Source organism: Mustela nigripes, chromosome 3 (genome assembly GCF_022355385.1).
Source record: "Mustela nigripes isolate SB6536 chromosome 3, MUSNIG.SB6536, whole genome shotgun sequence".
NCBI classification, from domain to species: Eukaryota; Metazoa; Chordata; class Mammalia; order Carnivora; family Mustelidae; genus Mustela; species Mustela nigripes.
In genome coordinates, this window is record NC_081559.1 from 28903145 (window position 1) to 28918446 (window position 15302).

Genomic DNA, 15302 nt, shown 5'->3' on the forward strand with positions numbered 1-15302 from the left:
GGGGGGGGGGGGGGGGGGGGGGGTGTCCTAGCATGGGGCCAGCTGGGAGCCTGCAGGTCAGGGAGGACAGATTTCTGCACAGGAGGAGTCTTGGCCACCTTAGGAGGAGGGGAACCTGGACAGAGAAGAATAGAGTTGTTGTCAGAGGTGTGGCTAGGAGAAGAGAGTGAGGCCCAGAGTTCCATGTGATGCTGGTACATGTTTCAGGAACCAGGGGACTAACTGGGAGGCACAGGGCTATCAGTGGGAGATAAAAGTGGAGCTGATTCAGGGTACTGAAGGGAGCAAGGCTCCCGGGGCTGTGAGCAAAGCCCTTGGGACAGAGATAATATTGGGGCTTCGGGGCCGAAGAGTTCCTGGGCCCGCGGTGGGGATGAGACTGGGTGTCAGGCATGGAGATGGAGGTGGATCAAGGGGGGCCGTAAAGCCAGGCCTCGGCAGTAAAGCCTCGGCCGTCTCTGCAGGACGAGGGGCTGTTGACCGAGAGTAGCCACGTGAGCTTTGTGTACGAAGAGAACGAGTGTTCCCTGGTGGTGCTCAGCACGGGGGCCCAGGATGGAGGGGTGTACACCTGCACCGCCCGGAACCCCGCCGGGGAGGTCTCCTGCAAAGCCGAGCTGGCTGTGCGTTCAGGTGCGCATGCAAGGGGAGGAGGGCAAAGCGCTTACTCTCAGGGAAGGCGATGTGAGCCCTGGGCCAGGAGCCACTCGCCAGACCCTTCGCCCCTCCACCACCCCTCTCTTCCAGCCCCGGCACCCCACCCCAGGCTGACATTCTTGCTCTTGTTTTGTCTCCTCCATCCGCCCTGCCTGGCCCTGTCTCTGCCCTCATCCCTCTGTTGCCTGCCCCACCTAACACCAGTTCAGACAGCCATGGAGGTAGAGGGGGCCGGGGAAGCCGAGGAACAGCGAGGAAGGAGACTCAGTGACTTCTACGACATCCATCAAGAGATTGGCAGGTGTGGGGCTAGGAGGGGGCGCGGTGCCTGGGAGCCAAAGGGGGCCTGGTTCTTAGGCTCTCAGGCCATGGAGTGCTGGGGTGGGGGGTGTGCCGTGAGCCCCTCACCTCCCTGTGTCATCGCCCAGGGGTGCCTTCTCCTACCTGCGGCGCGTGGTGGAGCGAAGCTCCGGCCTGGAGTTTGCGGCCAAGTTCATCCCCAGCCAGGCCAAGCCAAAGGCATCAGCATGGCGGGAGGCCCGGCTGCTGGCCCGGCTCCAGCATGACTGTGTCCTCTACTTCCATGAGGCCTTTGAGAGGCGTCGGGGACTGGTCATCGTCACCGAGCTGTATCCTGAGATAGGCCGGGTGGGGAGGGGACATGTGGCCAATCAGCAACACGTTTTACACTTTACAAAGAGGCCCCATGGACAGGCTGCACCGGCCCCCTTTTGGGAAATGTCCCCATGGACGGCTGGGGGTTCTGAAGGCATCTTGTGAGGACTTTACAGAGCAGATTCTGGAGACTTCTGCAAAAACCAGCAGTTTTTAGCCCCTGTCCCCCCACTGCCTTTTCTTAGCTTAAACTTACATAGCACTCAGTGTATGCCTGGCAGCCGCTAAGAGTTCAACAGCTATTAACCTACTTAATCCTCCTGTGTGATCTGGTGGAATCTTTTTATGCCCATTTTCTTCAGAATTTTTAATTTATTTTAGGGAGATGGGGGGGGGGGCAGAGGGAGAGGGAGAGACTCCCAACCAGACTCTGTGCTGAATGTGGAACCTGACATAGGGCTCAATCCCACAACCCTGAGATGGTGATCAGAGCCGAAACCAAGAGTCGGATGCTCAACCGACTAAGCCACCCAGGCGCCCCTGTTTTATCCCCATTTTATAACTGATAAAACTGAGGTATAGAGAGGTTAAGTGACTCATCCAAGGTCACCCCACTAACAAAAGGCATGTGCACGAAATGCAGGACAGTCTATCCAAACATTCAGAGTGACTCCGTTTCAGATGAGCCTCGGCACCAGCTGAACTGGGGAGGCGGTTTGCACGAAGAATGGATTTTAGACTCTCATGAGACCTTGGGTTCAACAGAGCCACACTGTGCGTAGTGTGGTCCGCTTGTCCCTCCCATTAGCAGGGTGACCATATCCATCATCCCCACCTTCCAGTTGGCACTGTTAGAACCCAGACCTCAGCCACATGCCCCTCTTACCTGTCATGGGCTTCTGGGTCATTCTCAAATATAGGCAGGAAGGTCCATCCACAATCAACAAAATTCTGCTCTAACTTGATCTTTTAAAATATCTAACAGGGTCACTGAGAGATGTCATCCCCATTTTATGCCTGAGGGAACCTAGGCTCAGAGAGTTTGGGTGACTGGCCTGAGATCCTGCAGCGAATGAGAGATAGAGCAGGATGGTCCCATCTGTGCACCCATATGACAGTGGGGGGTGGTGCTGGAGACACAGTGGCGGGCTGGTATTAGCTGTGCTTTAAGGGGAAGGAGGTATATGCAGAGCTGGGATCTGCCTTGAGCTCTAAGGGGTGGAGGGCACTGTTCAGGGATGGCCCAGAAGTTGGCACTGTTACTCTTCTCCTTGATCGGGGACGCAGATGCACAGAGGAGCTGTTGGAGCGAATGGCCAGGAAACCCACCGTGTGTGAGTCTGAGGTGAGGGCAGTGGGTGGTAGGGGTTGGGTTGGGCACTGGTGTTTACCCACCTGAGCTCTAAGAACTGAGGGGCGGGTCCTGGGCCTGCCATCTATGTTGTGAATAGGCCAGGGGTGGTGGTGACACCTACCTCTCTTGGTTCCCAGTCTCCTCAAATAAGCATTCCCCACACATTTCTCTCCGAAAGAGCCCCACCTAGACTCTATTCAGTCTCACTGCTGTCCTGCCCTGTAGGGCAGTATAAATTGTATACTGCACAGTTCTATTTATTATAATATAGATGGTTCCCTCCTATAATTGTGCTGTGCACAACCTGTGCAGCTGTACTTTTAAGCCCTAGATCTCAGAAATCCCAAATCTATGTTTCAACCACCTTATCAGCCATCTGAAGACCACTTCTCAGGCATAGCCTGACTTCTTGCCACGGCTCTGGCAGTGATCAAACATAATCTCCCACCCTTTCCCCACGGACTTTGGGCCTCCCGTCTCCACAGATCCGGGCGTACATGCAGCAAGTGCTGGAGGGAATATGCTACCTGCACCAGAACCATGTGCTGCACTTGGATATCAAGGTGAGGTACAGGTGGGGAATGGGGAGCAGGCAGCCCCTGTGGGAGGCAGGCGGTGGGGCGTCCTCTCCGCTTCACTTAGCTCCCATGATTTCCCTGCTGTTCTGCAGCCGGAGAACCTGATGGTGTGGGATGGTGCAGAGGGCGAAGAGCAGGTGAGGATCTGTGACTTTGGGAATGCCCAGGAGCTGACTCCAGGAGAGCCCCAGTACTGCCAGTATGGCACACCTGAGTTCGTGGCCCCCGAAATCGTCAATCAGACCCCTGTGTCTGGAGTCACCGACATCTGGTAATAAGGCTGGCCCATAGAGCTGAAGGGGTGGCCTGGGCCCGCTTCCCTCCGTGTCATGCTGGGTGGGGACTTGCGCGCTGGCAGAGAGAACCTTCACCAAGCCCAGCTTCCTTCTCTGAAGTAGGTTGGTGGCATAGCTCACGGGGACCTCTTGCCCATGTTACTACCTGCCCCTCACCAGAATAGACCCAGTCACTCGAGGTCTTAGCCCTGTCCAGCCTCAGCCCCTGATCACCCCTAGGTGTGGAACCTTCTCTGTAGCCACCTGGCCTCCCCGCAGTGAGGCACACACAGCCCCTTGGTTCCCAGACTCCTCTGGGCTTCCTGGGCTGGCCCTACCATGACCCTGACTCTTCCAGAGAAGTTGGGACCTCTTGGTTGAGAGTCCTCCCTGGAGGAGGCATCCTTGTGCCCATCTGACCCAGTGAGGCCCCTCCTCACTAGACTGGTGGTAGTGGAAAACAATGGCCTTCTCGTGGGAGGTCGGCTGTCCACTCACCCATCTATTACTCTCCTTTCCTCACAGGCCTGTGGGCGTTGTTGCCTTCCTCTGGTAAGGACCCCTCTGCACTCAGGATCCCGGTTTTCAATGAGCGCCTAGCAGGCCGACCCCTAACATTTCCAGAGCCTGGGACAGGAGAGCAATTTGGGGCCTGCAGCCCACCGCTTCTCCTCCACACCCTGCCCCTTGCTGCACTGCAGGAGGCCTCATGTGTGAAGGAGGGGGGTGCCCTAGCCTACGAGCCTAAGCTCTCTCTGTCACTGTGCTCATCTGTACAGGGCGGGCACACTGGCAGCCTCCTTCAGAGGCTGGACAGAGAGAGGCCAGTACTGGCTTCATGCCATCTAGGCAGCAGACTGTGAGGCCCTGAGTGTTCAGAACGGCCCCTTGGAAGGGGGAGGCTCAAGTTCAGGGTTGCTTATCCCCTCGGCACAGACTCCTCACCTCAGGGACAGGCCATGCCTAGAGGGACACAACAGGTCCTCCAAAGCATGGGCCCAGGACAGGGAGCTGGGTGCCTAGTTCTCAAGGCAGGACTCACCTACCGGGGGCTCGGGGTGGGGCAGGACAGGCAAGAGTCTGAAAGGCCTGTACCTTCTCCATAGCCCCGGGGGGCCTGACCCTGTCCCTAGACACTGGCATCCCTCAGAAGCCCCTGCCTCAGCTCCAGGGCCCTGTCCCCCTCTCACACGAGTCCCCTCTTCCTCTGCAGTCTGACGGGAATCTCCCCCTTTGTTGGGGAAAATGATCGGACAACATTGATGAACATTCGGAACTACAACGTGGCCTTCGAGGAGACCACATTTCTGAGCCTAAGCAGGGAGGCCCGGGGCTTCCTCATCAAAGTGCTGGTGCAGGACCGGCTGTGAGTGCAGGGCCCTGAGGAGCCCCCAGCCTGCAGAGTCCCTTTGTGCCAGCTCCCACTCCTGCCCCAGCCTCTGACCTTAAGCATTCAGTCTCCCAACTCCTTACAGGCCCTGTGTTCCCAATTATCGGTTGGCTCACTTAACCTGCATTCCTTTACAGGAGGCCTACCGCCGAGGAGACCCTAGAACATCCTTGGTTCAAAGTGAGTCTAGTCTTGCAAGGCAATGGTACAAGAGGTGGGAGGAGGGGGAACATTGTTAACAGCTACATTTATTGAGCACCTACTATGTGCAGCAGTCATTATAGGCAGTTTATATACACATGGTCTGTTAGTCTCTCAACAACTCCATGAAGGAAGACATTATTACTTCTCTTTTGCTGCTAAGGAAACTAAGGCTCAAGCTGGGATATCATGGCCTCTAAGGCACAGGCCTGGGCACCCTTCATCTTGGGGCTTCATCAGCAGGCTCTTCCCTGCCTCTTGAGACCAGCCCTGGTCCTCCTCTCTCCTGCGCGTCCCCCTCTGTCCCTCCCTGCAGTTCGTGGGTGGCCTGGCTGGCTTGGCCTGGTGATTTTGAGCTCCGTGCAGCCAGAATGCTCACTCATTCATCTTCAAACCCCAGCGGTGCAGGGGACAATGCCAGGCAGAGGGGTGGGGTTCAGCAAATGACCCAGAAAGAGTGTCTGAATAAATCATCCATTGAGTGTTCTGCTGGGTCAAGTGAAGGTTGAGGTCATTCTGGTATCTGTCCTTAGGAGTAGGAGCCTGGGCTCTCAGATCATAAATGAGCTCTGAAAAGGACAGCCTGGGTGGGTGGCTGAGGGAAGCATCTGTGTTGGTCTGGCCCACCAACGCTCCAGATGTCTGGGATGCTGGATCTCCACAGGGACAGATGGTGAGCTGGGGAGCAGAGCCCACACCAGGGGCCAGAGCCCCAGCTCCTGAGGGCAGCCAGTGAACAGGACAGGGCCATGAGCCCTGACGTAAGCCCCAAAGCCCAGCCCGAGAACCACTGAAGTTCTGCTGCTCCAGTTAGGCTCAGGGATTTTGTCCCTACATAGGCCCCTTGACTGTGGGAGTTGTGACAGATCTGAGGGGGAAGGGACCCCCAGGAGCCCAGACTCAAGGCTGCTCAGTCCACTGTCCCCTCCTGTAGACTTTGTCTCTCCACTGCCAAACTCTGAGGGTCTGGTTGATGGGGGACTTTGACTCAGGCCCTCTTTCCTGGGTTTGCAGACACAGGCCAAGGGCGCAGAGGTGAGCACGGATCACCTGAAGCTGTTCCTTTCCCGACGGAGGTGGCAGGTGAGTGTCCCTGGGTCCTGCTTCTGGGCCTCCCTCGTTCTCCCTCCGCACTTGTTCCCTCTATCTGCCGTTTTCCTATCATGTGCCCTCACTTTCTGCTCAGCTGTCTTCATCCAGTTTTTATTGTCTCAGTCCCCAGCTTCACCTCTGTTCCCTGACCCTCCGCCTCTCTCCCTGGCTCCTGGGGCTGAGGTGGGCTCGCGTGGGCCAGGCTGGCACCAGGGGCCCCTTTCGGGTCTGACCCCAGGACCCTGTCTCCAGCGCTCCCAGATCAGCTACAAGTGCCACCTGGTGCTGTGCCCCATCCCGGAGCTGCTGCGGGCACCCCCAGAGCGGGTGTGGGTAGCTGTACCCAGAAGACCGCCTCCCAGCGGGGGGCTCTCCTCCTCCTCTGACTCTGAAGAGGAAGAGCTGGAGGAGCTGCCCTCGGTGCCCCGACCGCTGCAGCCTGAGTTCTCGGGCTCCCGGGTGTCCCTCACCGACATTCCCACGGAAGATGAGGCCCTGGGGACCCCCGAGGCTGGGGCTGCCACCCCTATGGACTGGCAGGAGCAGGGACGGGCCCCCTCTCAGGACCAGGAGGCCCCCAGCTCTGAGGCCCTCCCCTCCCCAGGCCAGGAGCCCCAAGCTGGGTCCAGCCCCCAGCGGAGGGAGCTCCGGCGGGGCAGCTCTGCCGAGAGCGCCCTGCCCCGGGCCGGGCCGCGGGAGCCGGGCCGGGGCCTGCACAAGGCAGCCTCTGTGGAGCTGCCGCAGCGCCGAAGCCCCAGCCCGGGGGCCACCCGCCTGACCCGGGGTGGCCTGGGGGAGGGCGAGTACGCCCAGAGGCTGCAGGCCCTGCGCCAGCGGCTGTTGCGGGGCGGCCCCGAGGACGGTAAGGTCAGTGGCCTCAGGGGCCCTCTGTTAGAGAGCCTGGGGGGCCGCACCCGGGATCCCCGCCTGGCCCGGGCTGCGTCTAGTGAGGCCGCACCGCGCCACCAGCCTCCGCCTGAGACATGGGGCCTGCAGAAGAGCAGCAGCTTCTCACAGGGGGAGGCAGAGCCCCGGGGCCGGCACCGCCGTGCTGGGGCGCCCCTTGAGATCCCCGTGGCCAGGCTTGGGGCCCGAAGGCTCCAGGAGTCTCCTTCCTTGTCTGCCCTCAGCGAGGCCCAGCCACCTAGCCCTGCGAGGCCCAGTGCCTCCAAATCCAGCGCCCCTAAATCCAGTGTTCCCAAGTCTTTGAAGCCTCCTGCCACCACACCCAGTGATGCCCCACAACCCTTGGCGCCCCAGCCTGCCCAAGAGAAGAGCCCAAAGCCCAAGCTAGAGCCAGTCCCAGCCCCCAAGCGTACACAGCCCCCAGCGGCTCCGCAAAGCCCAGTGCCCCCTCTCACTCCCTATGCCCAGATCATGCAGTCGCTCCAGCTCTCAGGCCACACGCAAGGCTCCCTGCAGGGCCCTGGGGCGCCTCCATCCGAGCCCAGACCCCACCCGGCTGTGTTTGCCCGGGTGGCCTCCCCAGCTCCAGGAGCCTCTGAGAAGCCCGTGCCTACAGCTGGGGTGCACCCGGTGCTGGCGGAGAAAGCTCGGGTCCCCACCGTGCCCCGCAGGCCAGGTAGCAGTCTCAGTAGCAGCATCGAGAACCTGGAGTCGGAGGCCGTGTTTGAGGCCAAGTTCAAGCGCAGCCGAGAGTCGCCCCTATCAAGGGGGCTGCGACTGCTGAGCCGCTCACGCTCGGAGGAGCGCGGCCCCTTCCGCGGGGCTCAGGAGGAGGACGGCATGTACCGGCCCAGCCCAGCGGGGACGCCCCTGGAGCTGGTCCGACGGCCCGAGCGCTCCCACTCCGTGCAGGACCTCAGGGCGGTCGGGGAGCCAGGCCTCGTCCGCCGCCTCTCGCTGTCGTTGTCCCAGCGTCTGCGGCGGACCCCGCCGGCGCAGCGCCACCCCGCCTGGGAGGCCCGCGGCGGGGACGGGGAGAGCTCGGAGGGCGGCAGCTCGGCGCGGGGCTCACCGGTGCTGGCGGTGCGCAGGAGGCTGAGCTCCACGCTGGAGCGGCTGTCCAGCCGGCTGCAGCGCAGCGGCAGCAGCGAGGACTCGGGGGGCGCGTCGGGCCGCAGCACCCCGCTCTTTGGCCGGCTGCGCAGGGCCACATCCGAGGGCGAGAGTCTGCGGCGCCTCGGCGTGCCGCACAACCAGCTGGCGGCCCAGGCCGGCGCCAGCACGCCTTCCGCGGAGTCCCTGGGCTCCGAAGCCAGCGGCACGTCGGGCTCCTCAGGTGAGGGAGCGGGGCCAAGGGGCGTGGCGGGTGACTGCGACACACGGGTGTCTAGGCCGAGCGTATGGAGCGGGGATGCAGGCGCAGAGTGCCGAGGAGCTTGGAGTGCTGGGGCGGGGCTCTGGGAGAAAGAGCTGGACGCCTTAAGGATGGACTTGGCGGAGGTGGGCGGGGAGGGGTGTGTGGTGTGGTGTGTGTGGTTACAGGTTCGTGGCTTCCCTGGGCCCAGGGCCGCTGGGAGACGGGAGCTTTCAGGGACTGGCTGGGCCAGTGCTTCTGGGTCTGGATCTTCACAGGTCCTGGGGAAGGCCGAAGCCGGCGGCGCTGGGGCCTCTCCCGGCTACGAAAGGAAAAGGGCTATTCACAGCCAAACCTCTCTGCCAGTGCTCAGGAAGATTTGGGTCACCAGTATGTGCGCAGTGAATCAGGTAAGAGGCCTGCTGGGTGAGTAGCTGCCTCCCTGCCCCAGGGTCAGTGACTGCTGGTTGGAGCCCCCATTGAAGAGCCCTGGCCGTAGCAGAAGGGACCAGAGATCAGGAAAACAGCAATAATAACAGAATTAACTAATTCCACGAATGAGAAATGCTGATCCTAGTAAGCGTTTATCCTTACCACGGTCACTGTTTCCTGGTGAGGAAGCAGCCTGAATCTCGTTAGGAGCTCGGCCAAGTCACCGAGCTGGTATAGTACGCGGCAGCAGCCAGGGGCCTGGGCTTTGTGGTCCCCTGCAGCCAGACCCCAGAGGTGGCTTTGGGACGCCAGACTTACACCTTCCTTTGGCTAGCCTCCTCCCTCCCGAGAGACCCTCAGAGGCTGTAACAGGGCGGAGTTCTGAAAGGAGCACAGGCTAGGGTGCCCCTGCCCCCACAGCCCTGCCCCACACGCGGGTATGCTGGAATGGGCACCCAAAGACACTCTTTCTCTCCCAGCCCAGAGGCCCGCAATCTGGGTGGTGCCCCCAACTCTCCATTCCTCAATAGATCTGAACACCCTTGCTGTCCTTCCCCATCCTCCCTGCCCCCACAGGGGGTGGGGGGGGGGGCAAGCAGCCTTCAGGGCTCTTTGCTGAGGGGAGGAGGACTTGGGATAGGCGTTGCTCTGTTTCTCTGCACAAGTGTGCAGGGAGAGAGATATTCTCCACCTGGGGCCACCCCAGCCCCCTACTTGGGGAAGGATCGTTACTCAGGGAGCGCAGGCCCTCCAGGCCAGACTGTGCAGGATCTTTATCCATATCCAGTTTCCTAATAGAACTCCCCAGCACCGGTCCCACCGTGCCTCTGCTGAGATTGGGGTGCCCATGTCCAGCTCTGGCCAGGGGAGCTTCGGTGTCTTCCCCAAAGCAGGTGGAGCTGTAGCAAGCAAGGAGGGAGGAAGGAGGCCAGCCCGTGGGGGCAGGTGTGGAAAAGGCGAGAAAAGAAAGAGAGAAGCCAGCCCTGAGGCCTGGGGACAGCTGAGTCCTTCCCACTGGGGCTCCTCTCCCAGCTCCATTTTGCTTGTGCAGCTGGTTTCCTGCCGAGGCAGTGTCCCCTTACCTTATCCTCTTCCCCTGCCTTCAGGAAGAAGGCTGTCCCTGTCCACTTTACCAACTAGGGCTGGCCTCTGGGGGAATAGGGCGGGACTGGCAGGGCTGAGCTGGGGTCACCTTTCACCTCTCCTCCCGGCCCGCCCCCTCTCCCCCTACCCAGTACCCTCGCTTGGTCAGGAGGCAGCCGTAGGTGAAACTACATTTACTTTGCATCGTTGGACCCTTGGTGCGGGCCCCTCCTCGGGGAACACTGGGGTGGAGCACGAAACTGGGGGAGAGGTCATGCTGGCTCTCCTGATACTCACTCCAGCAGAGCATTTCTCCCCTGCCCAGCTTATCCCCACCTCCACTCCCTCCCAGTTCCTCAGACAGGCAGTAGCTGGGGCTCCCAGATGTGTGGACCCCTCAGCTCTCTCTGCCCCCCTTACCCCACGCCCCCAGTGGCTGGGACCAGATTGAGAGTTTTCTAAAGAGACTTCCCAGGGAGGAGGAAGGCAAATCCTCGAAACACCAAAGAGCCACCTGGCCTGCAGGGAAGACCTTGGCCTGTCCACAGCCCAGCTGTGGTTGTATTCACCAGCCGGAGGCCGGCTTTGCTGGAAGAGCCTCTTTCTCTGGTGGGTCTGTCCCTAGCTCCAATCCTGAGCACATCATCGATAGAAGCTAACCCTTAGGAGCACCGGCCATATGTTAGACACAAGCGAAGCCCCTCACATACCTCTCAGTCCTCACAGCAAGCCTAGAGCTTCGTGTTATGGTTTCCCTCCGTTTACAGAAAAAACATGGTCCAAGGTCGTTCAGGTGCTGTCTCTTGTCCCTGCAGAAGCTCTCACTACTTAGCTGACCTGAAGGAGTATGTATTTGGTCCAAGGCTGTGTCCCCAGACCCCAAAAGGGACGAGGGGTTGGGGAGACTGACACACTTCCAAGGTGTGCCCTGAATTTGCCTTGACTTTAGGTCTTTGGAGACGACACATTTTGATTGAATGTAACGTTCAATCCCAGGAGTCTCAGCTCAGGTCACTGACTCCTGCCACTTGCCCTGTGGTGCCTCAGGGGGAGTGGGTATTACAGAATCTTAATCAGCCTAGTGCTTCCATATTTGTTTTTATTTTACTTAACCCATGATTATAGAGCACTCATGTAGTGCCAGGCCCCACTCTGGGCGGTTCACATACAGCGGAGCTCCCAAGCATCCTCCAAGGTCAATGAAAGGAAAAGATAGTTCTGCATCCTGGAGAGTGATACTCACCCCAGAGAAAACTCTTGAAGGCACGGCATGGGGTTCTCCTTCCCACATCTGACTGGGAAGAGATACCCTTTCCCTCTGTTCCCTGCTGGCAGCACCAGCACTCTCAGGCACCTGCCTCCCTCCGTGGCCAGCGAGCCGGGGTTCCCGCAGATCCATGGCTGTCTTTGTCCTCCCTCCCAGATTTCCCCCCAGTCTTCCACATCAAACTCAAGGACCAGGTGCTGCTGGAGGGAGAGGCAGCCACCCTGCTCTGCCTGCCCGCGGCCTGCCCTACCCCCCACATCTCCTGGATGAAAGGTGAGAACTCTTCTCCCCCAGAGAGGGGGTAGGCAAGTGGGCCCAAGGCCAGGGGATGCTTGAGGGAGGTGGAAACTGTGGGGGGAGAGGGAGCCTGGAGGACCATGTGTGCTATCACACTCAGCAGCCCCCTGTGCCCCTCCTGGCCCTAGACAAGCAGTCCCTGCAGTCCGAGCCATCGGTGATCATCGTGTCCTGCAAAGACGGACGGCAGCTGCTGAGCATCCCCCGGGCGGGCAAGCGACACGCGGGGCTGTATGAGTGCTCAGCCACCAATGTCCTGGGCAGCATCACCAGCTCCTGCACTGTGGCTGTGGCCCGTGAGCCTGGGCTGGGAACTCGGGGGGTGGGGGGCAGGGATGACACATGGTGGGTAGGGCTTGAAGGGCTCTAAGCTGAGTATAGAGGCTCACTGGGGCTCCCCTCCACTTGCCAGGCATCCCAGGAAAGTTAGCTCCTCCTGAGGTGCCCCAGACCTACCAGGACACGGCGTTGGTGCTCTGGAAGCCGGGAGACAGCCGGGCACCTTGCACGTACACGCTGGAGCGGCGGGTGGATGGTGAGGGACAGGGCAGGCGGGGGAGCGGGGGAGGAGGGGGCAGAAGATGCACAGGCCCAGGACATGATCACCCTCCCTGGGTTCCTCACGGACAGCCCTGGGAGCTTGGGTCTCCCCTTCTGTGGCCTCAGTCCCTCCTCCATGCTGCCCACAGGGGAGTCTGTCTGGCACCCTGTGAGCTCAGGCATCCCCGACTGTTACTACAACGTGACCCACCTGCCAGTCGGTGTGACCGTGAGATTCCGTGTGGCCTGCGCCAACCGGGCAGGGCAAGGGCCTTTTAGCAACCCTTCTGAGAAGGTCATCGTCAGGGGCACACAAGGTCAGTGGGATGAGGTACGGGGGTGGCCAGAGAATAGAGGGGCCGCTGAGCACCCCAGTTTCAGCCCGGGGGCATGAGGGTGATGCTTTTCTTTGTCTTCACTTAGATTCCTCAGTTCTGCCATCTGCTGCTCACCAAGATGCCCCTGTTACCTCAGGGCCGGCCAGGGCCCCGCCTCCTCACTCTCCTACCTCACTGGCCCCACCCCTGACCCCCAGCCCAGCTCCCACTCCCCCAGCCCCTCAGCCAGCTGCTCCCGGCCCCTCACCTCCCCCAGCACCCCCCAGCCAGGCCTTGTCCTCACTCAAGGCTGTGGGTCCACCACCCCAGACTCCCCCACGAAAGCACAGGGGCCTGCAGCCTGCCCAGTCAGCAGAGCCCACCCCACCCAGTGCCCAGGCCACCCCTGGTGAGCCCCAGTCTTCCGTCCCTGACACTGGGACCCCAACCCCAGACTCTACCCTTCAGGGGGTGAAGCCAGGATCTTCCTCTACTCCCCTGTATATGGTAACCTCCTTTGTGTCTGCGCCCCCAGCCCCCGAGCCCCCAGCCCCCGAACCCCCTCCTGAGCCCACCAAGGTGACTGTACGAAGCCTCAGACCGGCCCAGGAGGTGGCCAGCTCCCCTGTGGGTGGTCCCCACAGCTCTCCTGGGCCAGAGGGCACCACTCTTCGGCAGGGGCCCCCTCAGAAACCCTACACCTTCCTGGAGGAGAAAGCCAGGCAAGTGGGTCCAGGAAGGGAAGAAGGACCGAGGGGGCAGTGAGTGGGGTGCAGAGAGAAGACCAGACTGCCCTGGACTGGGCTGGGGAGGGGCTGGTTTCTGGGTGCCTGGCACTACTGGGTTCAAATTTCCTTGGCTGGCCCCGTGCTGAGCTCTTTAACCATAGGATGTCATTTACTCTTCACAACTCTGAGAGACAGAGAGATGGCACTATCATCACCCATTTCACAGACAGGAGAACTGAGGTTGGAAAGGTTATGGGATTTGCCCGAGGTACAGAGCCGGTGAGGGGCAGAGCTGAGCCACAGGCCCAGGTTCCTAGGATCTGGCTTCAGAGGACGCCCTCAAAACCACTGCATCCTTGCTCCCTGGGGCCCCTGCTCTCCCCTGCTCCCCCCAGCTCCTTTCCTCTGAGTGTGTGGTGTGCCCCCCCCCCCCACCTTATCCCGACAGGGGCCGCTTTGGTGTGGTGCGAGCGTGCCGGGAGAATGCCACTGGGCGGACGTTCGTGGCTAAGATCGTGCCCTATGCAGCCGAGGGCAAGCGGCGCGTCCTGCAAGAGTACGAAGTGCTGCGGACACTGCAGCATGAGCGGCTCATGGCCTTGCACGAGGCCTACATCACCCCGCGCTACCTCGTGCTCATCGCCGAGAGCTGCGGGAACCGCGAGCTCCTCTGCGGGCTCAGCGATCGGTACCTGGGGGACCTGGGCACTCTGGCAGGGGCGGGGCGGGGGGGGGAGCTGAGCTGGGACGTCACCGGCTTCGCTTGGCTACCCCCCCCACCAGGTTCCGGTACTCGGAAGACGACGTGGCCACCTATGTGGTGCAGCTGCTACAAGGGCTGGACTACCTCCATGGCCGCCATGTGCTGCACCTGGACATCAAGCCTGACAACCTGCTACTGGCCCCCGACAATGCCCTCAAGATCGTGGACTTCGGCAGCGCCCAGCCCTACAACCCCCAGGCCCTGCGGCCCCTCGGCCACCGCACGGGCACGCTGGAGTTCATGGGTAAGGGCGCCGCACAGGCCTGGGTCGGGGTGGGGGTGCGGCTGGGGCTCCCACTGGAGGGGTAGCCGCCGGGGCTCGCTCTGTTTCACTCCCTCACGTGGCCTTTAGTGAGTGCTTGCTGTATGCAAGCAGTGAATCATGGTAGCCCTGGATATTGGCATAACGTTATCCCCATTTTGCAGACAAGAAAGAGGTATGGTGAGGTGCCCTATTTGTCCAATATCGGGTATGAATGCTAGAGCCAGGGTTTGATCAAACGGGACAGGATCCATTGTTAATATATATACATGAGGGAAACCAGCTACCACTTAGTTCATCAGCTGTGCTCCTCGGAGTTACTCTACAAGCCCCACTTCACAGATGAGGAAGTGGGAGAGCCAGACGGGCTTAGTACTTGCCAGCATCCCATAGCTAGAAGGGACAGGCCTGGGATTAGAGCCAGCCGGGCTGATTTCCACAGCGCCTCACCCTGCTGTTGGCTGTGTTCTTTGTGAATGGGTGTCCTACCTCAGAGGCGATCGGGGGGAGCTGGTGCCTGTGTAGTTCTGAGGACCCCACCATTCCATACCTGGGCTGATTCCTCAGATGGCCCCCACCTCCTCTGGGGGCCACCCCCACTCCCCTACTGCCTGCTAGATCTGTGGTCTTGTAACCTGGGCCTCATCCTGATCCTCAGGCCCCCAGGGGCCTCCCTCATCTCTCCCGCTCCCCTGCCATCGGGAAGCTGGTTCAGCTTGACCTCTGTTTCCTGTCAGCTCCTGAGATGGTGAAGGGAGAACCCATCGGCTCTGCCACAGACATCTGGGGAGCAGGGGTGCTCACCTACATCATGTGAGTATGCCCAGGCTGCACCTGCCGCCTCTCCCTGCTCCCCACTCCTCCCGCCTCCCCCCCACATAGGTGCACGGCCCCGCCCAGATCATCGAGCCCCTCTGAGCCCCCACATTAATATTCCCCGGGACGGTGAGCAGACCTTCAGTGCACACATGTCAACGGAGCTATCTCCACGACAGGCTCAGTGGACGCTCCCCATTCTACGAGCCGGACCCCCAGGAAACAGAGACTAGGATTGTGGGGGGCCGCTTTGATGCCTTCCAGCTATACCCCAACACCTCCCAAAGCGCCACACTCTTCTTGAGAAAGGTCCTCTCAGTACACCCCTGGTGAGTAGGCCCCATACTTGCCAAGCCCCTGGCACTCCCTGCACCC

The 15302-nt window shown here is 60.7% G+C and overlaps 1 protein-coding gene across 8 annotated transcripts in view; it reads left to right on the forward strand.

Moving 5' to 3' along the window:
- Positions 1 to 15302, forward strand: part of SPEG (striated muscle enriched protein kinase) — a 55894-nt gene that overhangs the window by 39247 nt on the left and 1345 nt on the right. For 7 of the 8 annotated variants that reach the window (XM_059393541.1, XM_059393542.1, XM_059393543.1 and 4 more), the window contains 21 exons: positions 465 to 633; positions 862 to 958; positions 1086 to 1286; positions 2560 to 2617; positions 3112 to 3189; positions 3297 to 3475; positions 4005 to 4031; positions 4693 to 4845; positions 5007 to 5049; positions 6085 to 6153; positions 6415 to 8404; positions 8701 to 8832; positions 11361 to 11477; positions 11630 to 11797; positions 11914 to 12036; positions 12191 to 12358; positions 12465 to 13080; positions 13535 to 13774; positions 13870 to 14093; positions 14849 to 14924; positions 15107 to 15256. In XM_059393541.1, the coding sequence (XP_059249524.1) occupies positions 465 to 633; positions 862 to 958; positions 1086 to 1286; positions 2560 to 2617; positions 3112 to 3189; positions 3297 to 3475; positions 4005 to 4031; positions 4693 to 4845; positions 5007 to 5049; positions 6085 to 6153; positions 6415 to 8404; positions 8701 to 8832; positions 11361 to 11477; positions 11630 to 11797; positions 11914 to 12036; positions 12191 to 12358; positions 12465 to 13080; positions 13535 to 13774; positions 13870 to 14093; positions 14849 to 14924; positions 15107 to 15256 (5078 nt within the window). Of the gene's footprint in view, positions 1 to 464; positions 634 to 861; positions 959 to 1085; positions 1287 to 2559; positions 2618 to 3111; positions 3190 to 3296; positions 3476 to 4004; positions 4032 to 4692; positions 4846 to 5006; positions 5050 to 6084; positions 6154 to 6414; positions 8405 to 8700; positions 8833 to 11360; positions 11478 to 11629; positions 11798 to 11913; positions 12037 to 12190; positions 12359 to 12464; positions 13081 to 13534; positions 13775 to 13869; positions 14094 to 14848; positions 14925 to 15106; positions 15257 to 15302 lie in introns of those variants that run through there. The other variant, XM_059393549.1, reaches the window with a different exon arrangement.